Raw genomic sequence first — 26345 nt, 5'->3', positions numbered from 1 at the left:
GGATATAGCGTCTGACAAAGTCTGCTGCAGGAAGGATGAGGCCTGAGGAATATCGTCAGCTTGCTGGAAGGACAGGGGGTTTGTTCCTGCATTTTTCATATTTCCGTCCGCTCCCGTTAGCTGAGTGGTCAGCGTGGTGGAATACCACGCCAAGGGGCCCGGGTTCGATTCCCGGCTGGGGCGGGAGATTTTCTCCGCTCAGGGACTGGGTGTTGTGCTGTCCTCATCATCATTTCATCCCCATCTCCGACGCGTAAGTAGCCCAATGTGGAGTCGAATGCAATAAGTACTTGCCCTGTGCGGCCCAACTTCCCCGACTGGGGGACTCCCAGTCCACAATGCCATACGCTCATTTCCATTCCATTTCATGTTTCCGGTTATTGTAATTCGAGTCATGTGATATGTGGCAACGATGCTGTCACAGCAGCGTACTAACGTTGTGAATTGGAACTTCTGTACTCCTTTTTGCGGTAGGTTGCCGAATTGGTAGCATATGTGTCTTTCCTCTGTGAATGTAATTGTCATTGGTGCATGGTGGGGTGACAAAAAAGCAATTTGGCTCTTGGTGAGGTTGCAGAGGACAGGGTGGTGCTTGAGTTCTCGACTGGTTGGGTGATCAAGAAATTTGTGACAAGGAATAGGGGTCTCTCCCTGAAAAGGTATTTGCTTAAATAGAGTCGCATGTGGAGAGATATAAACTTACGAGTTATGAGAAGCAGTGAACATACACTCCTGAGGGAATAGTAGCTTGGGAAAAGGTGTCAAGTAGGTTAACAGACACACCAATACCTGCACACACACATCTTTTGTCCCTTCCTGAACAATGTCAATATTCCATAAGTTTGTTGGGGCCACAAGACATACCGCCCCCACAAAGCACTTGTGATGTCACACTAGTCGGCTCGTATTCCACAATTTGCGGATGTGCAGCTCTGTGCAGGTCCCATGGAAAAGCAATATGTAATTGAATAGTTACCTATTAAAGATCTTAACTTTGGCGAGTGCTGTCGAGAGTTACCATTTATTTAAAGGCACATTCAAGAATTATTAAACTCACCTGAAATATTTACTCATTCCACGCTGGAGATGGCTCCTGACACTGTTAAGACATGCAGTGCCATGTGCTATGAGAGACGTACATGCTACGGCCTGTCTTTCTCTCGTGGGCTTCAAGAATTTTGATTCTGACATCACAGAAATAGTGCTAGTACGCCCAGAGCTGCGCACTTATACCTAAATTCTACACTGGTATAAACATCCTACAAGATCGGAGCTGCATTCTGATGTCATTGTTAGACTGTCCTAGCATTCCGGCTCCAGAGCAGTATACCAGAAACGTACACTGTGAAACAGTGACCATACACATCTAAGTGAACAGCAGCTTGGTGGAACATGTTAATTAGGACAGCCTTTGTCCAGCAGACATTCCTAAACATGTTGTTGTTGTTGTGGTCTTCAGTCCGGAGACTGGTTTGATTCAGCTCTCCATGCTACCCTATCCTGTGAAAGCTTCTTCATCTCCCAGTACTTACTGCAACCTACATCCTTCTGGATCTGCTTAGTGTATTCATCTCTTGGTCTCCCTCTACGATTTTTAAACTCCACGCTGGCCTCCAATGCTAAATTTATGATCCCTTGATGCCTCAGTACATGTCCTGCCAACCGATCCCTTCTTTTTGTCAAGTTGTGCCACAAACTCCTCTTCTCCCCAATTCTATTCAGTACTTCATCATTAGTTATGTGATCTACCCATATAATCTTCAGCATTATTCTGTAGCACCACATTTCGAAAGTTTCTATTCTCTTCTTGTCCAAACTATTTATCGTCCATGTTTCACGTCCATACATGGCTACACTCCATACAAATACTTTCAGAAACGACTTCCTGACTCGATGTTAACAAATTTATCTTCTTCAGAAACGCTTTCCTTGCCATTGCCAGTCTACATTTTATATCCTCTCTCCTTCTACCATCATGAGTTATTTTGCTCCCCAAATAGCAAAACTCCTATACTACTTTAATTGCCTCATTTCCTAATCTAATTCCCTCAGCATCACCCGACTTAATTCGACTACATTCCATTATCCTCGTTTTGCTTTAGTGATGTTCATCTTGTATCCTCATTTGAAGACACTGTCCATTCCGTTCAACTGCTCTTCCAAGTCCTTTGCTGTCTCTGACAGAATTACAATGTCATCGGCGAACCTCAATATTTTTATATCTTCTCCATCGATTTTAATTTCTACTCCGTATTTTTCTTTTGTTTCCTTTACCGTTTGCTCAATATACAGATTGAATAACATCGGGGAGAGGCTGCTACCCTGTCTCACTCCCTTCCTAACCACTGCTTCCCTTTCGTGCCCCTCGACTCTTATAAATGCCATATGGTTTCTGTACAAATTGTAAATAACCTTTCGCTCCCTGTATTTTACCCCTGCCACCTTCAGAATTTGAAAGAGAGTATTCCAGTCAAGTTTGTCAAAAGCTTTCTCTAAGTCTACAAATGCTAGAAACGTAGGTTTACCTTTCCTTAATCTTTCTTCTAAGATAAGTCGTAAGGTCAGTATTGCCTCACGTGTTCCAATATTTCTACGGAATCCAAACTGATCTTCCCCGAGGTCGGCGTCTACCAGTTTTTCCATTCGTCTGTAAAGAATTCGTGTTACTATTTTGTAGCTGTGACTTACTAAACTGATAGCTCGGTAATTTTCACATCTGTCAACACCTGCTTTCTTTGGGGTTGGAATTCCTAAACATGCACAAATATAATTTGCCTCAGATAATATCATATTACAGTCCCAATGTCCTAGATCTCGGATTCTAACGTCACAAAGCCTGTCCCAGTATTCCTGGACCTTTATTCTGACATGGTAGTGCTGTGTAAGAATGACCAAGATGGATGTCAGACAACGTGCATTCTAACGTCATACTAACGCAGCAGTAGTATTCCAAGTCTCGGATTGTCATGTCATAAAGCTAGGCCCAGTATTCCAGGTCACCCAGCATGAGACTGCCCCATCTTGCATTTTAGAATTTCCCATCAGTTGATACATGGGACAACGAACGTGATTCTACACGAAATAAGTAGCACAACTGGGCTTTTTTAAAATTTCCCACCAAAATTTGAATTTTCCAGGAAATTTTTAGTTTCATGCCATTTTATACACAGGGCTATTGACATACGTCAGACAGGGGAAGAGGAAGGTGGGCGATGGTACCCTGTGATGTCATCGATCGTTCATCATTGACATCATCAGCGACACACCTTGGTATCATTCGCACCCTACCTTACTACTGCCAACCATTACATGTCTCTAGTACAATGAGCGCTATACAAACGAGTGGTGTAATCCATCGAACTGTTGCCACTGATGATGTCACCTCTTAACCTATAGACAAATATAAACTTAAATTTATTACTGTAGTCCTCAATACCATTCATTTTATCGAATGTACCAACACCTTTCATCGATTATCTCTCGTTGCTCATTCTATAATCCACTTGAATTTACCCCCACAACGAACTGCACCTTTGATGGTTTATCAACCATGTTTACAATGTACTACTTACCTATACGATTTTCCTAAACCAAAATGGCATAACAGCAGAACATTATCCTTTACTCCAACATGTTTCAAAAACGCCTAATTCACCAACATGCTGTATCAACAAACTACCCATTGCTTTACTCCAACGTGTGATCTGCATGTCTCCCTACAACCTACAGTGCATCAACAACCCACATCCTGTAGCCATGCCGAAAGTGGGGTAGTGAACCAATTACTTTGATGCACACCCATATATGGACTAGCAACTGGATTCCTCAAAAACACCTGCATTTGGCCATGTATCCTGTTCAATCACTGTGCTGGATACTTTAACTCAGCATGTATTTTATAACACTAAAGCCACCTGTGCCACCATCTACATCAGTTTGAGTTATGCTACCCTATACAACTTCTTTATACAACATAATCACACTTATATTCTGCTAGTTGAGTATGGATGCTAACAGCCTCGCTGTTGAGCGCCCTCTACATACCACCACGACAACCATCACAGCTTCCTCACTGACACAGAATAATACTTCTCCACTTATATTAATGTTCCTGACCTGTATATTCACGGTGTTCCGGTGTGAAGTCAGGAACGTTAGAGCATAAAGGGCTGTGAAGAAGGCGTCAGTCAATTGTACACGGACCGACTCCTCTCTAGGACGACAATGCGACGGCAGCGTCCTCTACACAAAGAGAACATAAACGCTGCACCCGACTAGCTGCGGCCCAGTTCTACCAGTTCTACAGCAGTGGGTTCAAGAACAGCATCACGATTAGTCATTTCGCTTCTACTATGTAGCATTGTCTATACTGAAGAGAATTCTTATATTGTCTGTAGTCCTTTGCCTGTGACTCATCTGTATTTCACGAAGTATTGCAATAATTTACTTTTTAATAAACGTCTTTAATACGATTTGCTTAAATTGTTGTCTAGTGATCCGAGAAAGTAGGTTTTCTAGGCACCTCATGTTTGGCGAGTAGACAGGATACAATGCACAGCATTCCTCATGCTGAACTTCAGTTAGGGCTTCAGTTTGTCACCTGTCTTTCAGGAGACCTAGTACACTACCTGGATACAACCATCCTGAAAGTGAATCCTGTGCCAACCTCCTCACACACATAACAGTAAAAGTCCTTGATCTGATTGTTAGTAAGTAAGGCTAGTACAGCTGTCAGTCCCAATCCAAACTTCCCATCTTCATATCCACCCATAGTAATCTACCTAAGATAACCCAACAACACCACTTTTAAATCCAGGATGATAATATGTAGCTTACCCATACCCAAGTTGGCAGCTACCTTGTCATCCGGCACCAAAAACGATAACTTTAACAGTTCTTCCTTCCTACAAACCAAGCTGCAGCCACCCATCCACACACACACATACACATACACACACACACACACACACACACACACACACACACACACGCACACACACCACACACACATACATACATACACAGAGAAAGAGAGAGGGAAAGAGAAAGAGAGAGAGAGGTCAAAAGAGATGTTTATAATAAAATGTCTGTAGCCTATAGGCATTCCAGCCCTGTGTTGATAAGGATCTAGTCAGACTGCAGTTGCTGAAATCCAGGTTGGCGATGCTGGTAAATTCAAAAACCTTAGATCATATTGGTGAGAATTCAAAAATTAAAGATGGTGGTGGTACGACACTGAAAAATTCAAGATGGACCTGGTGGGAAATTTTAAAGGAAATGCAGGATGATTGCGGGGGGTTAATTGAAAAGGAAATGCAGGATAGGAGTGGTCGAAATCCTGAAACAAATGAAAGGCGTCACAGCTATCAGAGTTATGCTTTACGGTGCTCCTGACGTCATAAGCCAAGATGACGTCATGTTCAAAAGTATGTAAAATATCTGAATTTAGAGCCATGCTCAAAACTATCCAAACCATCTGATACTGACAACACCACAATACTTCTATGTCAAAAATAATTCTTCATGTGAATTGTGTAATATTGATCATTCTTCAAATGTATCTGAAGCACCTGAATTATTTATCAAAAATATATATAAGTACACACAATACTTATTTCAATTTTTACCACAATTCCACAGTAGCATTTGGCAATTCCTCCTAGGTTTAAATGAGCCCGTGTTATTGGTAGATGAAAAACGATATATTACTTACGACAAATATGTATTCATATAATGAACCGTTATGTCAGTGTTATTACTATGTCTAAAATGTTGAAGTATGTAAAAAGTGTAACATAAAGTATTAAAATATTGACAAAGAACGTGAAAAATTATGACAGCAGCGCATACACAATGATCTTTGTTTATTGTCGCAATGTTATTCCCGTAACTAATATACTTAAAGGTGTAACTTGGAGTAGTCCCATGTCTAAAATATATGTCAAAAATAAAAGATGTCACAATCTATATGTAAATTCTCACTACGTTATTAAGGTCAAAAATGATGGTATGGACAGAAACGAACCTGGAAAAGCTCACAACTCTACAAAAAACAGTTTGGTTGAAATAATATGCTGTGTAGCCAAGCAGCGGCAGTAGACACATACAAATAGGAAGGCTGAATTATTTTTCTGTAAGTGTCAGTTATCAGAAGAATACAATTAATGTATAACTCCACTTGACGGCTATAACTTGACTATGAACTTACTGCCACAACGACATTTGCACGTCTAATTTGTTTCGTAACAGCGCAAAGCACATGTAGCAGAAACTGCTATAATATATAACCTATTCCTCCTAGACCTTAATGACACTATGTTACTGATAGTACAAAACCGAACTGAACAGACACCTGTTTAGGGAAGGAGCACAATAATACATCATTTTCTACACTGTTGACAAACACAACGCAACCTATAAGCTATATCAGTACCATTGTCACATGTATTCTGACAAATAATACAGTCATTTTAGACATGCAGGTATTTAAGCACCCACTGTACCTTGCACCACACGTAGTACATGTACTGAACTTTGGTTGCTGAAAATGAAATAATTACGTAATTCAAGCGATGGTTATTTACTTTTCAGATGGAAATATTGTAGTATTGTTCATATTTCTATATATATATTTGATAGTAAATTCACTCTATTTGGTTAGTTTCGAATATGACACTAAGTTCTAATCGTCTGGATACCATTTAACATGGTGTCATCTCGGATTCTGATATCGGTTGGACTGCAAAGCGCACCTGGGGTACCTCTGCCACCTTGGATAGGTTTTTGCAATTTCACACCAATGCCATCTTACAATTTTTGTTTAAAATTTGCCACCACAACCATCTTGCATTTTCTTTTAAATTGCCTGCCAATAAGTTCTTGCTTATTTTTTTTAAATTTTCCACCACAAACGTCTTTTGTGTTTTTCAGTTTCACACCACCGCCATCTTGGATTACAGCGCCGACAAACAGCGGCTCCTTGAAATGTCGGTGAAATGCATACAGCCCTTGTACTATACACACTCGTCCCATCTATCCAACTGACTGCCCTTCACCACGTGGGCTCTTGAAACTCTCTACTGCTCTACTGCTTCTTCCTCCGCACTCCTGACTGGGACACACTAACGCAGCACTAGCAAATACACTCGTTTACGTGAACGCTAATGCAGAAACGCGACTAGACGGGTAACAGACATTCTCTAAATTGAACACCAAACCATTTATAAACACACGTAAGTATTGAGAAGCCCTCTACCGCTTGGTGAGCCACAATCCTGCCACTAACCAGTTCTCAACAATAAGCCCCTTCATGGCGATCTACGTACAGTAGAACTTTTCGCCTCATACCTTCGAGATACCGTACTGGCCATTAAAATTGCTACACTACGAAGATGACGTGCTACAGACGCGAAGTTTAACCGACAGGAAGACGATGCTGTGATACGCAGATGATTAGCTTTTCAGAGCATTCACACAAGGTTGGCGCCGGTGGCGACACCTACAACGTGCTGACATGAGGAAAGTTTCCAGCAGATTTCTCATACACAAACAGCAGTTGACCGGCGTTGCCTGGTGAAACGTTGTTGTGATGCCTCGTGTAACGAGGAGAAATGCGTACCATCACGTTTCTGACTTTGATAAAGGTCGTATTTTAGCCTATCCCGATTGCGGTTTATCGTATCGCGACATTGCTGCTCACGTTGGTTGAGATCCAATGACTGTTAGCAGAATATGGAATCGGTGGGTTCAGGATGGTCATACGGAACGCCGTGCTGGATCCCAATGGCCTCGTCGTATCACTAGCAGTCGAGATGACAGGCATCTTATCCGCATGGCTGTAACGGATCGTGCAGCCACGTCTCGATCCCTGAGTCAACAGATGGGGACGTTTGCAAGACAACAACCATCTGCAGGAACGGTTCGACGACGTTTGCGGCAGCATGGACTATCAGCTCGGAGACCATGGCTGCGGTGACCCTCGACGCTGCATCACAGACAGGAGCGCCTGCGATGGTGTACTCGAAGACGAACCTGGGTGCACGAATGGCACAACTTCATTTTTTCGGATGAATCCAGGTTCTGTTTACAGAATCATGATGGTCGCATCCGTGTTTGGTGACATCCTGGTGAACGTACATTGGAAGCGTGTAATTGTCATCGCCGTAATGGCGTATCATCCGGCGTGATGGCATGGGGTGCCACTGGTTACACGTCTCGGTCACCTCTTGTTCGCATTGACGACACTCTGAACAGTGGACGTTACATTTCAGGTGTGTTACGACCCGTGCCTCTACCCTTCATTCGATCCCTGCGAAACCCTACATTTCAGCAGGATAATGCACGACCACATGTTGCAGGCCATGTACGGGCCTTTCTGGATACAGAAAATGTTCGACTGCTGCCCTGGCCAGCACGTTCTCCAGATCTCTCACCAATTGAAAACGTCTGGTCAATGGTGGCCGAGCAACTGGCTCGTCACAATGCGCCAGTCACTACTCTTGATAAACTGTGGTATCGTGTTGAAGCTGCATGGGCAGCTATACCTGTAAACGCCATCCGAGCTCTGTTTGACTCAATGCCCAGGCGTATCAAGGCCGTTATTACGGCCAGAGGTGGTTTTTCTGGTTACTGTTTTCACAGGATCTATGCACCCAAATCGCGTGAAAATGTAATCACATTTCAGTTGTAGTACAATATATTTGTCCAATAAGTACCCGTTTATCATGTGCATTTATTCTTGGTGTAGCAATTTTAATGGCCAGTAGGGTATATTCGTGAGCGTCGACGTTCTTGTCCTGACCACTGCACTCCGTGGCCCCATATGTCCACTTGTACAGAGACGTACACGTAGGCCAATTTGCTCCCAATTTCCAATGTTAACGTTTCATGCTGTGAATATGAATGTACACTCCTGGAAATGGAAAAAAGAACACATCGACACCGGTGTGTCAGACCCACCATACTTGCTCTGGACACTGCGAGAGGGCTGTACAAGCAATGATCACACGCACGGCACAGCGGACACACCAGGAACCGCGGTGTTGGCCGTCGAATGGCGCTAGCTGCGCAGCATTTGTGCACCGCCGCCGTCAGTGTCAGCCAGTTTGCCGTGGCATACGGAGCTCCATCGCAGTCTTTAACACTGGTAGCATGCCGCGACAGCGTGGGCGTGAACTGTATGTGCAGTTGACGGACTTTGAGCGAGGGCGTATAGTGGGCATGCGGGAGGCCGGGTGGACGTACCGCCGAATTGCTCAACACGTGGGGCGTGAGGTCTCCACAGTACATCGATGTTGTCGCCAGTGGTCGGCGGAAGGTGCACGTGCCCGTCGACCTGGGACCGGACCGCAGCGACGCACGGATGCACGCCAAGACCGTAGGATCCTACGCAGTGCCGTAGGGGACCGCACCGCCACTTCCCAGCAAATTAGGGACACTGTTGCTCCTGGGGTATCGGCGAGGACCATTCGCAACCGTCTCCCTGAAGCTGGGCTACGGTCCCGCACACCGTTAGGCCGTCTTCCGCTCACGCCCCAACATCGTCCAGCCCGCCTCCAGTGGTGTCGCGACAGGCGTGAATGGAGGGACGAATGGAGACGTGTCGTCTTCAGCGATGAGAGTCGCTTCTGCCTTGGTGCCAATGATGGTCGTATGCGTGTTTGGCGCCGTGCAGGTGAGCGCCACAATCAGGACTGCATACGACCGAGGCACACAGGGCCAACACCCGGCATCATGGTGTGGGGAGCGATCTCCTACACTGGCCGTACACCACTGGTGATCGTCGAGGGGACACTGAATAGTGCACGGTACATCCAAACCGTCATCGAACCCATCGTTCTACCATTCCTAGACCGGCAAGGGAACTTGCTGTTCCAACAGGACAATGCACGTCCGCATGTATCCCGTGCCACCCAACGTGCTCTAGAAGGTGTAAGTCAACTACCCTGGCCAGCAAGATCTCCGGATGTGTCCCCCATTGAGCATGTTTGGGACTGGATAAAGCGTCGTCTCACGCGGTCTGCACGTCCAGCACGAACGCTGGTCCAACTGAGGCGCCAGGTGGAAATGGCATGGCAAGCCGTTCCACAGGACTACATCCAGCATCTCTACGATCTTCTCCATGGGAGAATAGCAGCCTGCATTGCTGCGAAAGGTGGATATACACTGTACTAGCGCCGACATTGTGCATGCTCTGTTGCCTGTGTCTATGTGCCTGTGGTTCTGTCAGTGTGATCATGTGATGTATCTGACCCCAGGAATGTGTCAATAAAGTTTCCCCTTCCTGGGACAATGAATTCACGGTGTTCTTATTTCAATTTCCAGGAGTGTATTTAAACGCGCTAATCACAGCGCAAGGTATAAGAAGCACAGAAATCACCGTATCCATTCAGACGATCCCTCCACATTTTTGTTTAATCCCGAGCACTGCTTAACTTTTCTCTTCATTTACAGAGAGTGACATGACGTGTGGACTTTCTTCCTCGTCGCATTCCTGTGGTTATCTAGGCTAGAGGCAGTATTACACCGTATTAGCGTGATTTCCGCCGGAGGAGACTAATTTATTTTGTCACGAGTGATAGTTTCTTACAGTAGTACTATGTAAACGACTTATTCAGTGTCCGTGACATGTCGTGTGGACTTTCTTCCTCGTCGCATTCCTGTGGTTATCTAGGCTAGAGGCAGTATTACACCGTATTAGCGTGATTTCCGCTGGAGGAGACTAATTTATTTTGTCACGAGTGGTAGTTTCTTACAGTAGTACTATGTAAACGACTTATTCAGTGTCCGGTAGAAAGGTCTTCCCATGATATCAGTGGTTCCATAAATTATGAAAACTTAGATAGTATCTGGCAGCAATGGTATTATCTCTAGTCAAAGTAATAATGCCGTTGATTGAAATGGCGTGGTCTGCTTATCTGCTCCGCAATGTGTGGCTCATTTAAAGAATAAAGACAAACACAAAAATTGAAGACTAAACACAATCTGAAAAATTTACTGTATTCGTCTCCTACACTGTTGTCTTCTTTCCTTAATTAAATGATATCAGTAGTTTGCATAACAGTAATGAATACTTCCCAGGGACTAAAGTGAAATAAATGTCCATCAACCATAATGAGTTTGATAAAGGTTTGAATGTAGATTGGCTGTTACCTGAGTACAAAATTCCCAGGCTGGTCTTTCTCTTCTTCTATCTTGTAGTTCATTATCAGCTCGCTGACGGCTTGTACGTCATGTAGCCAACCCCTCAATTTCGTGTCAAGTATGTTTCTCAAATGTTTCATGTTCTTAACCCATTCATGGAGTTGCTGATCATTCGTGTGGTTACCCTGTGACAGACAGAAAATAGTTCAAATTCCTAGCATAATACTGAGAAGCGGCAGCCAATCTTAACTTATACTTACAGGTCCCGCAATTACAAAACGTTTAAATTATTGTCAGTACTTGACTACATATTCAGTTTTGTACATCGAGTAAAACATTAATGGAAAGAAAGTGCCCAGCGATGTCTTATGAGCCTCATGGAATTCCCTATCTGAAACATTACATAATAGAGCAGCAGTTATCTTTAGGCAATTACAGTAAAAGCGCTTGCTCTAACGGCAATCTATCGCAATAAAATGGTTTAGCGCAATCAGCAGCGTAATTCCCCTACGTGTATAGCCAACCGACACGGCTGGGGGCTGGAGAAAATTCTATTCAAACTTTTATACGATATTCTTTAAGAAAATCGTGAGATTATTACATCGAAATGTTACTCATTTAACCAATACTGCGAGAAGTGTGGAAACACATTGTGGCCATTTACATATGTAATAACCGTTCCAAATCTGAATCAGATATCCACATACTAAATGAATCAGTTATGTTCGAAACCCCGTATATTTCGTAATTTAAACTTGTGAGAAAACAGAAAAAACTGATTTCTGAACAAACTGGAAGCTATTTGTAAACCGTTTTGCCTTACTTATGGAAGGACATCATGCACGTATGACACGAACTTCAATTACTTATTAAATTTCCCCACAGATAAGTTTAAAACTCTGTCACTTACGAAATTTTAAAATTGAATGAACAATATTCTATTAATATCTTAAAGAAAAGAAGAAAATTCATACTCATAGGATTTGCTGATTCGTGTATCTACTTTATTTGAATATAAAACGTAATAAACATTTGAAGTACTAATAACTAGCGCCCAGCTTTCGCAAGAAAAATATTTCATACATATTGATACGTGGGATTTGCTTCTTACATTACAATCAAAATAGAAATTCCCATTTCACTCCTTGTTTTTTGTGGTCCAGTTATACACAGTACTTCTAAATATATTAGTTTCCTCGTAATTATATAAGTATCCATCTAGTTTTGTAATATCCTTTACTTGGTTGATATCGACAGGAAGGTAGATGGAGTATACGCTTTTTCTGGCATCGTAATGGTGCTTGGATCACAGTTTACAAGTACGACTGTATGAAGTACAACACCTTTAATCCATTGGCTAATCTTAAATACACCAAAATAATCTCCAGAGTAAGCTAAATGGTTACGTTGGGAGGCAGTGCTCAACCATGAATTCAATGGACAGAGCAGTTTTCTTGAATAAAGGGGGGGGGGGGAGGCAACAGATTTTGTAAGCAACAAGATCATTACCTTTTACAACGTTGACAGCGAATCTTTTATTACGGGATGCATTGCTGTCAATGTGTACATGTTATTAGATTTTTAGATTTCCTTACCTTTCTCTTGATGACAGAAAAGTCTCTGCCACAAGGAAGGAAGGAAGGAAGGAATGACCTCTCACTGGAAATGACTGGTTAATAGAACTGTCTTTGTCAAGTGACAATTCGTATTGCCAACAGCTGATGCCTGCAACACATTCTAACGGTAAACCCTGCATGTCAGTGACTTAAGGCGTTTCAAAACCAAAGCAAACATTTACCATACCTTTACAGCCATTGTATACAGCAAGCTTACCAGATTCAACACATCTACTCTTCAACTTTCATTTTGTCTCATAAAACGGAATTGTCATAAAGAGTGACTAATAGGCTTTTAAAACTAAGTGATTCAAACGTGATTTTTTCAAAACTTTGACGCACTTGCGTCGTTTCTCACTGCTCGCTCTTGCTGAAAATTTCCGTTTGTCGCTCGATATCTTGCAGATATGAAGGGATGTAGCACACTTGACAGATCTTACGAGTCTCAGACAGTGAAAAGTGAGTCCATCCCTGTTGTTCAAAAGGTTCAAATGGCTCTGAGCACCATGGGACTTAATATCTGAGGTCATCAGTCCCATAGAACTTAGATCTACTTAAACCTAACTAACCTAAGGACATCACACACATCCATGCCGGAGGCAGAATTCGAACCTGCGACCATAGCGGCAGCGCGGTTCCAGACTGAAGCGCCTAGAACCGCTCGGTCACACCGGCCGGACGTACCTGTTGTTCTGGCTGAGGTTAACGAAATTCTGATATCTCGAAATACTTCCGTTGTTTATAAAGAAACATTCTCTTACATACACTAGAGGCACCCAGTACTTTGTCCGGAAGGCAAGTGCTAGCCAGGGGCAAGGGTGTTATCTGGAGCTCCACTGGGAAGTATCATAGCAGCAGTCTTGTTGTCTCTATACATTTATACTTAAATGATTTGATGGACAGGAGCAATCTGCAGCTATTGCTTGATGATGCACTAGTGTACGCGGAAGTGTCATCGTTGAGTGACTGTGGAGCGTACACCATGAGTTGGATGTAATTTCTGTTCAGTGTGGTGCAGTTGCTCTAAATGTAGAAAACTATAAGTTAATGTAGATGAGAAGGAAAAATAACTGTGTTACGTTCCAATACAATATTAGTAGTGCGCTGCTTGAAATACGAGGGCAGTTCAATAAGTAATGCAACACATTTTTTTTCTGAAACAGGGGTTGTTTTATTCAGCATTGAAATACACCAGGTTATTCCCCAATCTTTTAGCTACACAACACTATTTTTCAAGGTAATCTCCATTCAATGCTACGGCCTTACGCCACCTTGAAATGAGGACCTGTATGCCTGCACGGTACCATTCCACTGGTCGATGTCGGAGCCAACGTCGTACTGCATCAATAACTTCTTCATCATCCGCGTAGTGCCTCCCACGGATTGCGTCCTTCATTGGGCCAAACATATGGAAATCCGACGGTGCGAGATCGGGGCTGTAGGGTGCATGAGGAAGAACAGTCCACTGAAGTTTTGTGAGCTCCTCTCGGGTGCGAAGACTTGTGTGAGGTCTTGCGTTGTCATGAAGAAGGAGACGTTCGTTCAGATATTTGTGCCTACGAACACGCTGAAGTCGTTTCTTCAATTTCTGAAGGGTAGCACAATACACTTCAGAGTTGATCGTTTGACCATGGGGAAGGACATCGAACAGAATTACCCCTTCAGCGACCCAGAAGACTGTAACCATGACTTTACCGGTTGAGGGTATGGCTTTAAAATTTTTCTTGGTAGGGGAGTGGGTGTGGCGCCACTCCATTGATTGCCGTTCTGTTTCAGGTTCGAAGTGATGAACCCATGTTTCATCGCCTGTAACAATCTTTGACAAGAAATTGTCACCCTCAGCCACATGACGAGCAAGCAATTCCGCACAGATGGTTCTCCTTTGCTCTTTATGGTGTTCGGTTAGACAACGAGGGACCCAGCGGGAACAAACCTTTGAATATCCCAACTGATGAACAATTGTGACAGCACTACCAACAGAGATGTCAAGTTGAGCACTGAGTTGTTTGATGGTGATCCGTCGATCATCTCGAACAAGTGTGTTCGCACGCTCCGCCATTGCAGGAGTCACAGCTGTGCACGGCCGGCCCGCACGCGGGAGATCAGACAGTCTTGCTTGACCTTGCGGCGATGATGACACACGCTTTGCCCAACGACTCACCGTGCTTTTGTCCACTGCCAGATCACCGTAGACATTCTGCAAGCGCCTATGAATATCTGAGATGCCCTGGTTTTCCGCCAAAAGAAACTCGATCACTGCCTGTTGTTTGCAAAGCACATCCGTTACAGACGCCATTTTAACAGCTCCGTACAGCGCTGCCACCTGTCAGAAGTCAATGAAACTATACGAGACGAAGCGAGAATGTTTGAAAATATTCCAGAAGAAAATTCCGGTTTTTTCAACCAAAATTGGCCGAGAAAAAAAATGTGTTGCATTACTTATTGAACTGCCCTCGTAGTAACGTTGACTACACATCAAGGCAGAAAATAAATAGATCCAGCACACTGTAGGGAAGGCGAATTTTCGAGTTTGGTTTGTTGGGAGGATTCTAGAAAATTGTGGCATATCTGTCAAGGGGGCAACATACAGAACAGCTAGTTACCAAGTCTTGAGCACTACTCGAGTATTTGGGATTCCTACCAGATGCAAAAAATTCAGAGGCTGATAGAATTGTTACCGATAGCTACATCTGTACACTGAGCGAGCAGTAAAGGACACATAAGAAAATTTTGGAGTAGGTATTAAAGTCCAGGGAGAAGACAGAAAAACTTTAAGGTTTTTAGTTCTCTCAGATCACAAAGGGCTTGGAAGAGGAGCTGAACGAATGGACAGCGTCTTGAAAGGAGGATATAAGATAAACATCAACAAAAGAAAAACGAGGATAATGGAATGCAGTCGAATTGAATGAGGCACTTATGGAACGAGACACTTAAAGTCGTAGATGAACATCAACAAAAGTAAAATGAGAATAATGGAATGGAGTCGAATTAAATCTGGTTACGCTGAGGGAATTATATTAGGAAATGAGACACATTCATGTAGTAGATAAGTTTTGCTATTAGGGTAGCAAAATAACTGATGATGGTCCACGTAGAAAGGATATAAAATGTAGACTGGCAACGGCAAGACAAGTGTTCCTGAAGAAGAGAAATTTGTTAACATTTAGTATAGATTTAAGATGACGCGCTACAGACGCGAAATTTAACCGACAGGAATAAGATGCTGTGATATGCAAATGATTAGCTTTTCAGAGCATTCACACAAGGTTGGCGCCGGTGGCGACACCTACAACTTTCTGACATGAGGAAAAAGTTTCCAACCAATTTCTCATACACAAACAGCAGTTGACCGGCGTTGCCTGGCGAAACGTTGTTGTGATGCCTCATGTAGGGAGGAGAAATGCGTACCATCACGTTTCCAACTTGATAAAGGTCGGATTGTAGCCTATCGCGATTGCGGCTTATCGTATCGCGACACTGCTGCACGCGCAGGTCGAGATCCAATGACTGTTAGCAGGGTATGGAATCGGTGGGTTCAGGAGGGTAATACGGAACGCCGTGCTGGATCCTAACGGCCTCGTATCACTAGCAGTCGAGATGACAGGCATCTTATCCGCATGGCTGTAACGGATCGTGCAGCCACGTCTCGATCCCAGAGTCAATAGATGGGGACGTTTTGCAAGACAACAACCATCTGCACGAACAGTTCGACGATGTTTGCAACAACATGGACTATCAGCTCGGAGACCACGGCTGCGGTTACCCTTGACGCTGCATCACAGAGAGGAGCGCATGTGATGGTGTACTCAACGACGAACCTCGGTACACGAATAGCAAAACTTCATTTTTTCGGATGAATCCAGGTCTGTTCACAGCATCATGATGGTCGCATCAGTGTTTGATGACATCGCGGTGAACGCACATTGGAAGCGTGTATTCGTCATCGCCGTACTGGCGTATCACCCGGCGTGATGGTATGGAGTGCTATTGGTTACACGTCTCGGTCTCCTCGTGTTCGCACTGACGGCACTTTGAATAGTGGACGTTACATTTCAGATGTGTTACGACCCGTGGCTCTACCCTTCATTCGATCCCTGCGGAACCCTACATATTAGCAAGATAATGCACGACCGCATGTTGCAGGCCCTGTACGGGCCTTTCTGTATACAGAAAATGTTCGACTGCTGCCCTGGCCAGCACATTCTTCAGAATTCTCACCAATTGAAAACGTCTGGTCAGTGGTGGTCGAGCAACTGGCTCATCTCAATACCCCAGTCACTACTCTTGATGAACTGTGGTATCTTGATGAAGCTGTACCTGTACACGCCATCCAAGCTCTGTTTGACTCAATGCCCAGGCATATCAAAGCCGTTATTATGGCCAGAGGTTGTTGTTCTGGGTACTAATTTCTTAAGAGCTATGCACCAAAATTGCGTGAAAATGTAATCACATGTCAGTTCTAGTATAACATATTTTTCCGATGAATACCCGTTTATCATTTGCATTTCTTCTTGGTGTAGCAGTTTTAATGGCCAGTAGTGTATCTGTATGGAATGTAGCCATGCATGGAAGTGAACCACGCATGATAAACAGTTTGCACATGAAGAGAATAGAAGCTTTTGAAATGTAATGCTACAGAAAAATGCTGAACATTACATAGGTAGATTGCGATTACGTAACTAATTAGGTAGTAGTGAACAAGTGAACAGAATTTGGGAGCAAAGTATTTTGTGGCACAACCTGACTAGAAGAAGTGATCAGTTGCTAGGGCATATTCTCAGGCATCAAGGGATCACCAATTTAGTTCTGGAGAGAAGTGTGGGGTGGGGAGCAAATTGTATAGGCAGACCAAGAGATGAATATAGTAATCAGTTTTCGTAGGACACAGGTTGCAGTAGGTACTCGGAGAGGTTTGCACAGGATAGACTGGCCTGGAGAGCTCCATCAAACTAGTCTGTGGCCTGAAGTCCACAACAAATAGCTGCAATTAACAAGGGAGCATAATGAAAATGCTCTGCGAACTCAAATGGTAATACCTGCAGGAAAGACGGCGTACTTTTAGGGTAACAGTTTCGAAGAAAGTGAAATTCAATACATTCTCAGTGTATAGAGCGTTCCATAAAAGTTCTGGCGAACTGCTGGGTGCCAGTGACTTTCCGTCACGATATTTCGGTGAAGATGTATACTGGAGAGAAAAACACATAGCTCATCCATTTAGGACCCGGACGCTGCTAGATGTAGCTGCTCATGCGTTGCTTGCTTGCAGACCTGTGAACTACTGAGGGCGCACTTCGAGGTGAAAACTCTCCTCGTCGATGTCCGATTCACCATCTTGACGCTGTAAAATAGCTGAACGGAGCCAGCTACGCAGAGCACGAAGTGTTTCTATGACAGGACTCCATGTAGAATCGGACTGGAAAGTGCCGTCCACCGTTTCTTCGATAACTGAGTTCCAAAAGTTTGAAGCCAGTGCCACAATCTCTGCTGCACCTTATTTCATCGAATGCCCAATAGGAACACAGTGTTCTGCGAAATCGGATATGCCGGCTCGGAGGAGTGGAGTCTATCCTTTGTGTTCCACTGTGCGCTCCAGAACAGTCCACGTCGTTTGCCCCGTATGTGATTTGCCGCACTCGCACGGAATCTTATTAACATCCACCTTGGACAACACTAAGTCGTCTTTGACCGATCCTAGGAGCACCGATACTTTTGAAGGAGAACGAAAGACGGTGTTTTCACATGAAATTTCCTCTGCAACAATGACTGCTGTTGGGTAAACTCTAGTCTAGACACATTCGTGTTCCTGTGGAAATTATCAGTTTTCCTTGCACCCAACGGTAGTAAACAACCACTTGTTGCGTGGTCTACCGAGATTGGTTCTCAAGAATTCTTTTCTCCTCGAGAAGGTACATGATTTTGAGGTTTTGTTCCACAAATGGGTCAATTTGCGTGAGGAAAACGCCTTCTAAATTACGGTATTCTCTTCGTCTTCGAGTTCTATGTCGTAAATATCATTCAGCTAGTTGCTCTCGGTAAGCAAATCTGCTAAAAATCTCAAAACATCTCATGTTGTTTATCATCTGTCTCTTCAACTCATTTCTGTCTTTTATTACGTTTGTTATAAAGAAATCCTAAGATATCTGTCTTTCATCTCTGGATCAAATCTTCTACAAGTCTTCAGAAAATCTGCTTATGAAGTCACGTAGACGCACTTCCTGAAGAGAGATTCTTGAAAAAATTTAAACAAATTTAAGTCTTCTAGTTCGTCTTCTTCTTCATTGTTGACTCATAATGCAGTAACTATCTCATCTAGTGAGCCCTTAACGTAGATAAAAAACCGGTTAGTACACGGCTGTCTAATCATATGTTACCTGAAGCATCTTCACTCTTGCAGTTTATTAGACTATGTTGCCTCAAGAAGTAAAGAATTTGTCCATCACTTTAGTCTGGTTAGAAATGTTCACGAATAAAAGTTAAAGTAGAGCCTGTCGTTACAGATAATTTCAAAGCTGGGGCGGCTACAGCTTAAGTGGTTATACAAAACAGATAGACCAATTCATGCACTAAAACAGGTGTTAAAATGTTGTTGTTGTTGTCTTCAGTCCTGAGACTGGTTTGATGCAGCTCAAACCAGTCTCAGGACTGAAGACAACAACAACAACATTTTTAACATCTGTTTTAGGGCATGAATCGGTCTACCAGTTTTGTATAACCACTTAACCTGTAGCTACCCCAGCTTTGAAATTATCTGTAACGATAGGCTCTACTTTAACTTTTATTCGTGAACATTTCTAACTAGTGCACGGCTGTCGAATCATATGTTACCCGAAGCCTCTTCACTCTTCTAGTTTATTAGACTGTGTTGCCTCAAGAAGTAAAGAATTTGTCCATCACTTTAGTCTGGTTAGAAATGTTCACGAATAAAAGTTGAAGTAGAGCCTATCGTTACAGATAATTTCAAAGCTGGGGCAGCTACAGCTTAAGTGGTTATACAAAACTGATAGACCAATTCATGCACTAAAACAGGTGTTAAAAATACTAAAATATAAAACTGAATGAGAAGTGGAATAGTCCGCTGTAGCTGTATTTATTTCAGTCTGTTAGAGACCTACAAAACCGGTTTCGCAACTTTCAAGTTGGATCTTCTGGCATGTATCTGTACAAGAAAAGTTTATACATTTGATGATGGGGATATGAAGTTCTCTCAGATTTCTTAAAGTACTGGATGAATAGACTTAAACAAGGAACAAAATTGCACTCATCTTGTTGGGAAACTAGATGTGGATCAAATCGCCTCACAAAGAACGGTCCTGTACGTATTTAATAAAAAAAAAAGTAATTTCCTACCAACCGAAGATTACTTGCAAATTCTATGTCATGTGGTGTACGGGGTTATTACATAATGTCACAAAATAACAGTTGGCGTGGTTAAGGAAAATCCCCAGTCTTCCTCAATTGTTAAAAACCATCATCAGAGATGAATGTGTAGTCTAAAAAACGAAGAACTGGAATTAAGAATGAGAAATTGATCCTTGGCTGATAACAGTGAAGCAGAAACTAAAATGAAAAAGCGGTGGGTTAGTCCACAAACAACGTGAAACAAAGCCAAAATCCGAGACTGACATGTGGTAGAATCACGAACCGTCACCATTTTGCCGATTAAAATATGATCCTGTGATCCTGGGTCAAGCAATATATGATGTCTCTCGTAAGTATTATCCAGGAAAATATTGGATCCTGGAGTGATTGAAGCATAAAATAAAGTTTTTGATGGACACTAATACACTCCTGGAAATGGAAAAAAAAACACATTGACACCATACTTGCGCCGGACACTGCGAGAGGGCTGTACAAGCAATGATCTCCGGATCTGTCCCCCATTGAGCATGTTTGGGACTGGATGAAGCGTCGTCTCACGCGGTCTGCACGTCCAGCACGAACGCTGGTCCAACTGAGGCGCCAGGTGGAAATGGCATGGCAAGCCGTTCCACAGGACTACATCCAGCATCTCTACGATCGTCTCCATGGGAGAATAGCAGCCTGCATTGCTGCGAAAGATGGATATACACTGTACTAGTGCCGACATTGTGCATGCTCTGTTGCCTGTGTCTATGTGCCTGTGGTTCTGTCAGTGTGATCATGTGATGTATCTGACCCCAGGAATGTGTCAATAAAGTTTCCCTTTCCTGGGACAATGAATTCACGGTGTTCTTATTTCAATTTCCAGGAGTGTAAAATTAATGTATTGAAAAGCTGTTTTTAACATGTTTTGGGGCACTTGTGACCCATAGCAAGAAGCTTGTGCTGATGGTCAAATTTACCGGGAGCCGACACGCTTATGTGTGTTTCTCGCTAAGATAATTTCTAATCGCAGCACAAGACAAGCTACGAGGTGTTCAGTGCGTTGTCGACGCGTGTGCGGTAACTGCCGTCCGGGTAGTGAGACAGTTAAGGAAATCGAACTGAGATGATACTGAAACAACAATGTTTTGAAATTGCTACATTTTTCTTTTGAATAATCGCAGGACTATCTTATGGACTTTGCCATATACAGGGTGGCCAGAAAAAGTTGAAAAAATCGTAAGGATGTTGCAGGGTAGGTTGTGCTGCGAAATAGTTCTTAACAAAAAATTGATGCCTTGCTCCGTTTCCGGGTTAATTAGCATTGAAATAAGCCAATGATACAGTTGCTCGGGCAAATTCAAGCGGCCCGCCATTTTTCATTAGCTTCAGTTGTACTCATAGCGGAGATGATACCGAACGACACTGCTCAACCTTTGTATCGTCCCATGTCCAGTTTTTGTATTGCTTTCTTTGCTGTTTTAAGTAATCAGACGAGTAACACGTTTTGCGACATCGTCTCTGCCGGGCCGCTAGGATATGCTCAAGCAACGGCCTGAGTGGCTAACTTCAATGCTACACTAGTGGCCATTAAAATTGCTACACCAAGAAGAAATGCAGATGATAAACGGGTATTCATTGGACAAATATATTATACTAAAACTGACATGTGATTACATTTTCACGCAATTTGGGTGCATAGATCCTGAGAAAACAGTACCCAGAAAAACAACCTCTGGCCGTAATAACGGCCTTGATACGCCTGGGCATTGAGTCAAACATAGCTTGGATGGCGTTTACAGGTACAGCTGCCCATGCAGCTTCAACACGATACCACAGTTCATCAAGAGTAGTGACTGGCGCATTGTGACTAGCCAGTTGCTCGGCCACCATTGACCAGACGTTTTCAATTGGGGAGAGATCTGGAGAATGTGTTGGCCAGGGCAGCAGTCGAACAGGCCCGTACAGGACCTGCAACATGCACGTTATCCTGCTGAAATGTAGGGTTTCGTAGGGATCGAATGAAGGGTATAGTCACGGCTAGTAACACATCTGAAATGTAACGTCCACTGTTCAAAGTGTCGTCAATGCGAACAAGAGGTTACCGAGACGTGTAACCAATGGCACTCCATACCATCACGCCGGGTGATACGCCAGTATGGCGATGACGAATACACGCTTCCCACGTGCGTTCACCGCGATGTCACCAAACACTGATGCGACCATCATGATGCTGTAAACAGAACCCGGATTCATCTGAGAAAATGACCTTTTGCCATTCGTGCACCCAGGTTCGTCGTTCAGTACACCACCGCAGGCGCCCCTGTCTGTAATGCAGTGTCATGGGTAACCGAAGCCATGGTCTCCGAGCTGTTAGTCCATGCTGCTGCAAACGTCGTGGAAATGTTCGTGCAGATGGTTGCTGTCTTGCAAACGTGCCCATCTGTTGGCACAGGACTCGAGACGTGGCTGCATGATCCGTTACAGCCATGCGGATAAGATGCCTGTCATCTCGACTGCTAGTGATACGAGACCGTTCGGATCCACCACGGCGTTCCGCATTACCCTCCTGAACCCACCGATTCCATATTCTGCTAACAGTCACGGGATCTCGATCAACGCGAGCAGCAATGTCGCGATACGATAAACCGCAATCGCGATAGGCTACAAACCTACCTTTATCAAAGTCGGAAACGTGATGGTACGCATTTCTCCTCCTTAAACGATGCACCACAACAACGTTTCACCAGGCAACGCCGGTCAAATGCTGTTTGTGTATGAGAAATCGCTTGGAAACTTTCCTCATGTCAGCACGTTGTAGGTGTCGCCACCGGCGCCAACCTTGGGTGAATGCTCTGAAAAGCTAATCATTTGCATATCACAGCATCTTCTTCCCGTCAGTTAGATTTCGCGTCTGTAGCACGTCATCTTCATGGTGTAGAAATGTTAATGGCAGTAGTGTCATTAACTCGGAAATGGCGCAACGTACTTTTTTTTCATTAAAATTACTTCGCGTTACAAGCTACCCTGCGACACTGATACGAGCTTTTCAGACTTTGTCTGACCACCATGTGTATCTCCTGAGGCACATTTAAAACACCGCCCTTTCTCTCTGTGTGCAGTATCTCCTCAATAACTTAGAGATATCGCAGAAAGAGAGAAAGGGCGGTGTTTTCAATGTGGTTGAGGATATATATACAGGGTTATTACAAATGATTGAAGCGATTTCACAGCTCTACAATAACTTTATTATTTGAGATATTTTCACAATTATTTGCACACACATACAAAAACTCAAAAAGTTTTTTTAGGCATTCACAAATGTTCGATATGCGCCCCTTTAGTGAGTCGGCAGACATCAAGCCGATAATCAAGTTCCTCCCACACTCGGCGCAGCATGTCCCCATCAATGAGTTCGAAAGCATCGTTGATGCGAGCTCGCAGTTCTGGCACGTTTCTTGGTAGAGGAGGTTTAAACACTGAATCTTTCACATAACCCCACAGAAAGAAATCGCATGGGGTTAAGTCGGGAGAGCGTGGAGGCCATGACATGAACTGCTGATCATGATCTCCACCACGACCGATCCAACGGTTTTCCAATCTCCTGTTTAAGAAATGCCGAACATCATGATGGAAGTGCGTTGGAGCACCATCCTGTGGTACGTTTAGCTCCCTGCTTGCTTTAATCGTCGACTTTCGCGGGCTACGCGTGAAACTTGCCCGCACGCGTTCAACCGTTTCTTCGCTCACTACAGGACGACCCGTTGATTTCCCCTTACACAGGCATCCAGAAGCTTTAAACTGCGCATACCATCGCCGAATGGAGTTAGCATTTGGTGGATCTTTGTTGAACTTCGTCCTGAAGTGTCGTTGCACTGTTATGACTGCCTGATGTGAGTGCATTTCAAGCACGACATACGCTTTCTCGGCTCCTGTCGCCATTTTGTCTCACTGCGCTCTCGGGCGCTCTGGCGGCAGAAACCTGAAGTGCGGCTTCAGCCGAACAAAACTTTATGAGTTTTTATGCGTATCTGTAGTGTGTCGTGACCATATGTCAATGAATGGAGCTACAGTGAATGTATGAAATCGCTTCAATCATTTGTAATAGCCCTGTATATATAATTAATTCCATAAGACAGTATTCTGATAACACCCTCAACAACTAAACGGAATTAGGACACGAAAATTTCCTAGCCAATTCTGACTGAGTTTTTGAAGTAAGGGTTCTCAGCATCCAACTAGCTGGTTACCTTATTACAGGTTTTCAGTGTCAAAATCTAAGTTTACATGTACGTCATCTGATATATTTAATGTATTCACTGTTTCAATGATACAGAAATAAGTAGCAATTTTAAAATTTTCGCTTTAGTAAAGTCATTATATTAGTTATCACCCACGTTCAGATTTTGTGTACTACAGATAACCGAGTGTAAGAGTTCGCGTGCCGACCGCAGTTCCTCAGCATAGCAGTAGCTGCGCGCTTCCATTAGCTTCCGTGTTCCACGCGTTATCTCGATGTCCTTAACCGCCTCCGTAACCGCACGCGCTCCGACAACGCACTAGGCACCTCGTAGTTTGTGTTGTCACCTTCCACCGTTAATATTGTGTTGGTGACAAACAAACGCAAGGGTGTCGGCTCTCGGAAAGTTTGATCGTCAGCAAAAGCTTCTTCCTTTCAATCATTGGTGGCCCGCAAGAAATGTTAAAATAATTCTTCAGTGGATTTCAATACATAAATCGTATTAGTTATCATCCCTAACTTTATTTCATCCTACAATCACTTCTGGATAATATTTACGAGGGACTTCATCTGTTGCTCGAGACAGGACCACAGGAACATGTTTTAATCGGTAAAGTGATGATGGTTCTTACTTATAACACAGGTCAGTCTCGTTTTTTGCCGTTGTCCCATGTTGCTTGTGGACTATCCCCACCTCCTTCTCGTTTTAGTTACTGCTTTACCGTTTTAAGTCAAGGATAAGTTTCTGATTCTTAACTCTGTTCCTTCGTTTTGTACACTCCTGGAAATGGAAAAAAGAATACATTGACACCGGTGTGTCAGACCCACCATACTTGCTCCGGACACTGCGAGAGGGCTGTACAAGCAATGATCACACGCACGGCACAGCGGACACACCAGGAACCGCGGTGTTGGCCGTCGAATGGCGCTAGCTGCGCAGCATTTGTGCACCGCCGCCGTCAGTGTCAGCCAGTTTGCCGTGGCATACGGAGCTCCATCGCAGTCTTTAACACTGGTAGCATGCCGCGACAGCGTGGACGTGAACCGTATGTGCAGTTGACGGACTTTGAGCGAGGGCGTATAGTGGGCATGCGGGAGGCCGGGTGGACGTACCGCCGAATTGCTCAACACGTGGGGCGTGAGGTCTCCACAGTACATCGATGTTGTCGCCAGTGGTCGGCGGAAGGTGCACGTGCCCCTAGACCTGGGACCGGACCGCAGCGACGCACGGATGCACGCCAAGACCGTAGGATCCTACGCAGTGCCGTAGGGGACCGCACCGCCACTTCCCAGCAAATTAGGGACACTGTTGCTCCTGGGGTATCGGCGAGGACCATTCGCAACCGTCTCCATGAAGCTGGGCTACGGTCCCGCACACCGTTAGGCCGTCTTCCGCTCAAGCCCCAACATCGTGCAGCCCGCCTCCAGTGGTGTCGCGACAGGCGTGAATGGAGGGACGAATGGAGACGTGTCGTCTTCAGCGATGAGAGTCGCTTCTGCCTTGGTGCCAATGATGGTCGTATGCGTGTTTGGCGGCGTGCAGGTGAACGCCACAATCAGGACTGCATACGACCGAGGCACACAGGGCCAACACCCGGCATCATGGTGTGGGGAGCGATCTCCTACACTGGCCGTACAGCACTTGTGATCGTCGAGGGGACACTGAATAGTGCACGGTACATCCAAACCGTCATCGAACCCATCGTTCTACCATTCCTAGACCGGCAAGGGAACTTGCTGTTCCAACAGGACAATGCACGTCCGCATGTATCCCGTGCCACCCAACGTGCTCTAGAAGGTGTAAGTCAACTACCCTGGTCAGCAAGATCTCCGGATCTGTCCCCCATTGAGCATGTTTGGGACTGGATGAAGCGTCGTCTCGCGCTGTCTGCACGTCCAGCACGAACGCTGGTCCAACTGAGGCGCCAGGTGGAAATGGCATGGCAAGCCGTTCCACAGGACTACATCCAGCATCTCTACGATCGTCTCCATGGGAGAATAGCAGC

The 26345-nt window shown here is 44.2% G+C and overlaps 1 protein-coding gene across 1 annotated transcript in view; it reads right to left on the bottom strand.

Moving 5' to 3' along the window:
* Positions 1 to 26345, bottom strand: part of LOC126100505 (uncharacterized) — a 176550-nt gene that overhangs the window by 33110 nt on the left and 117095 nt on the right. The window contains exon 5 of the mRNA XM_049911115.1: positions 11152 to 11327. Coding sequence (XP_049767072.1) covers positions 11152 to 11327 — 176 coding nt within the window. The remainder of the gene's footprint in view (positions 1 to 11151; positions 11328 to 26345) is intronic.

This window comes from Schistocerca cancellata, chromosome 9, assembly GCF_023864275.1.
Source record: "Schistocerca cancellata isolate TAMUIC-IGC-003103 chromosome 9, iqSchCanc2.1, whole genome shotgun sequence".
NCBI lineage: Eukaryota > Metazoa > Arthropoda > Insecta > Orthoptera > Acrididae > Schistocerca > Schistocerca cancellata.
The sequence above is the reverse complement of the archived record's forward strand: the minus strand, read 5'-3'. Positions and strand labels throughout refer to the sequence as shown.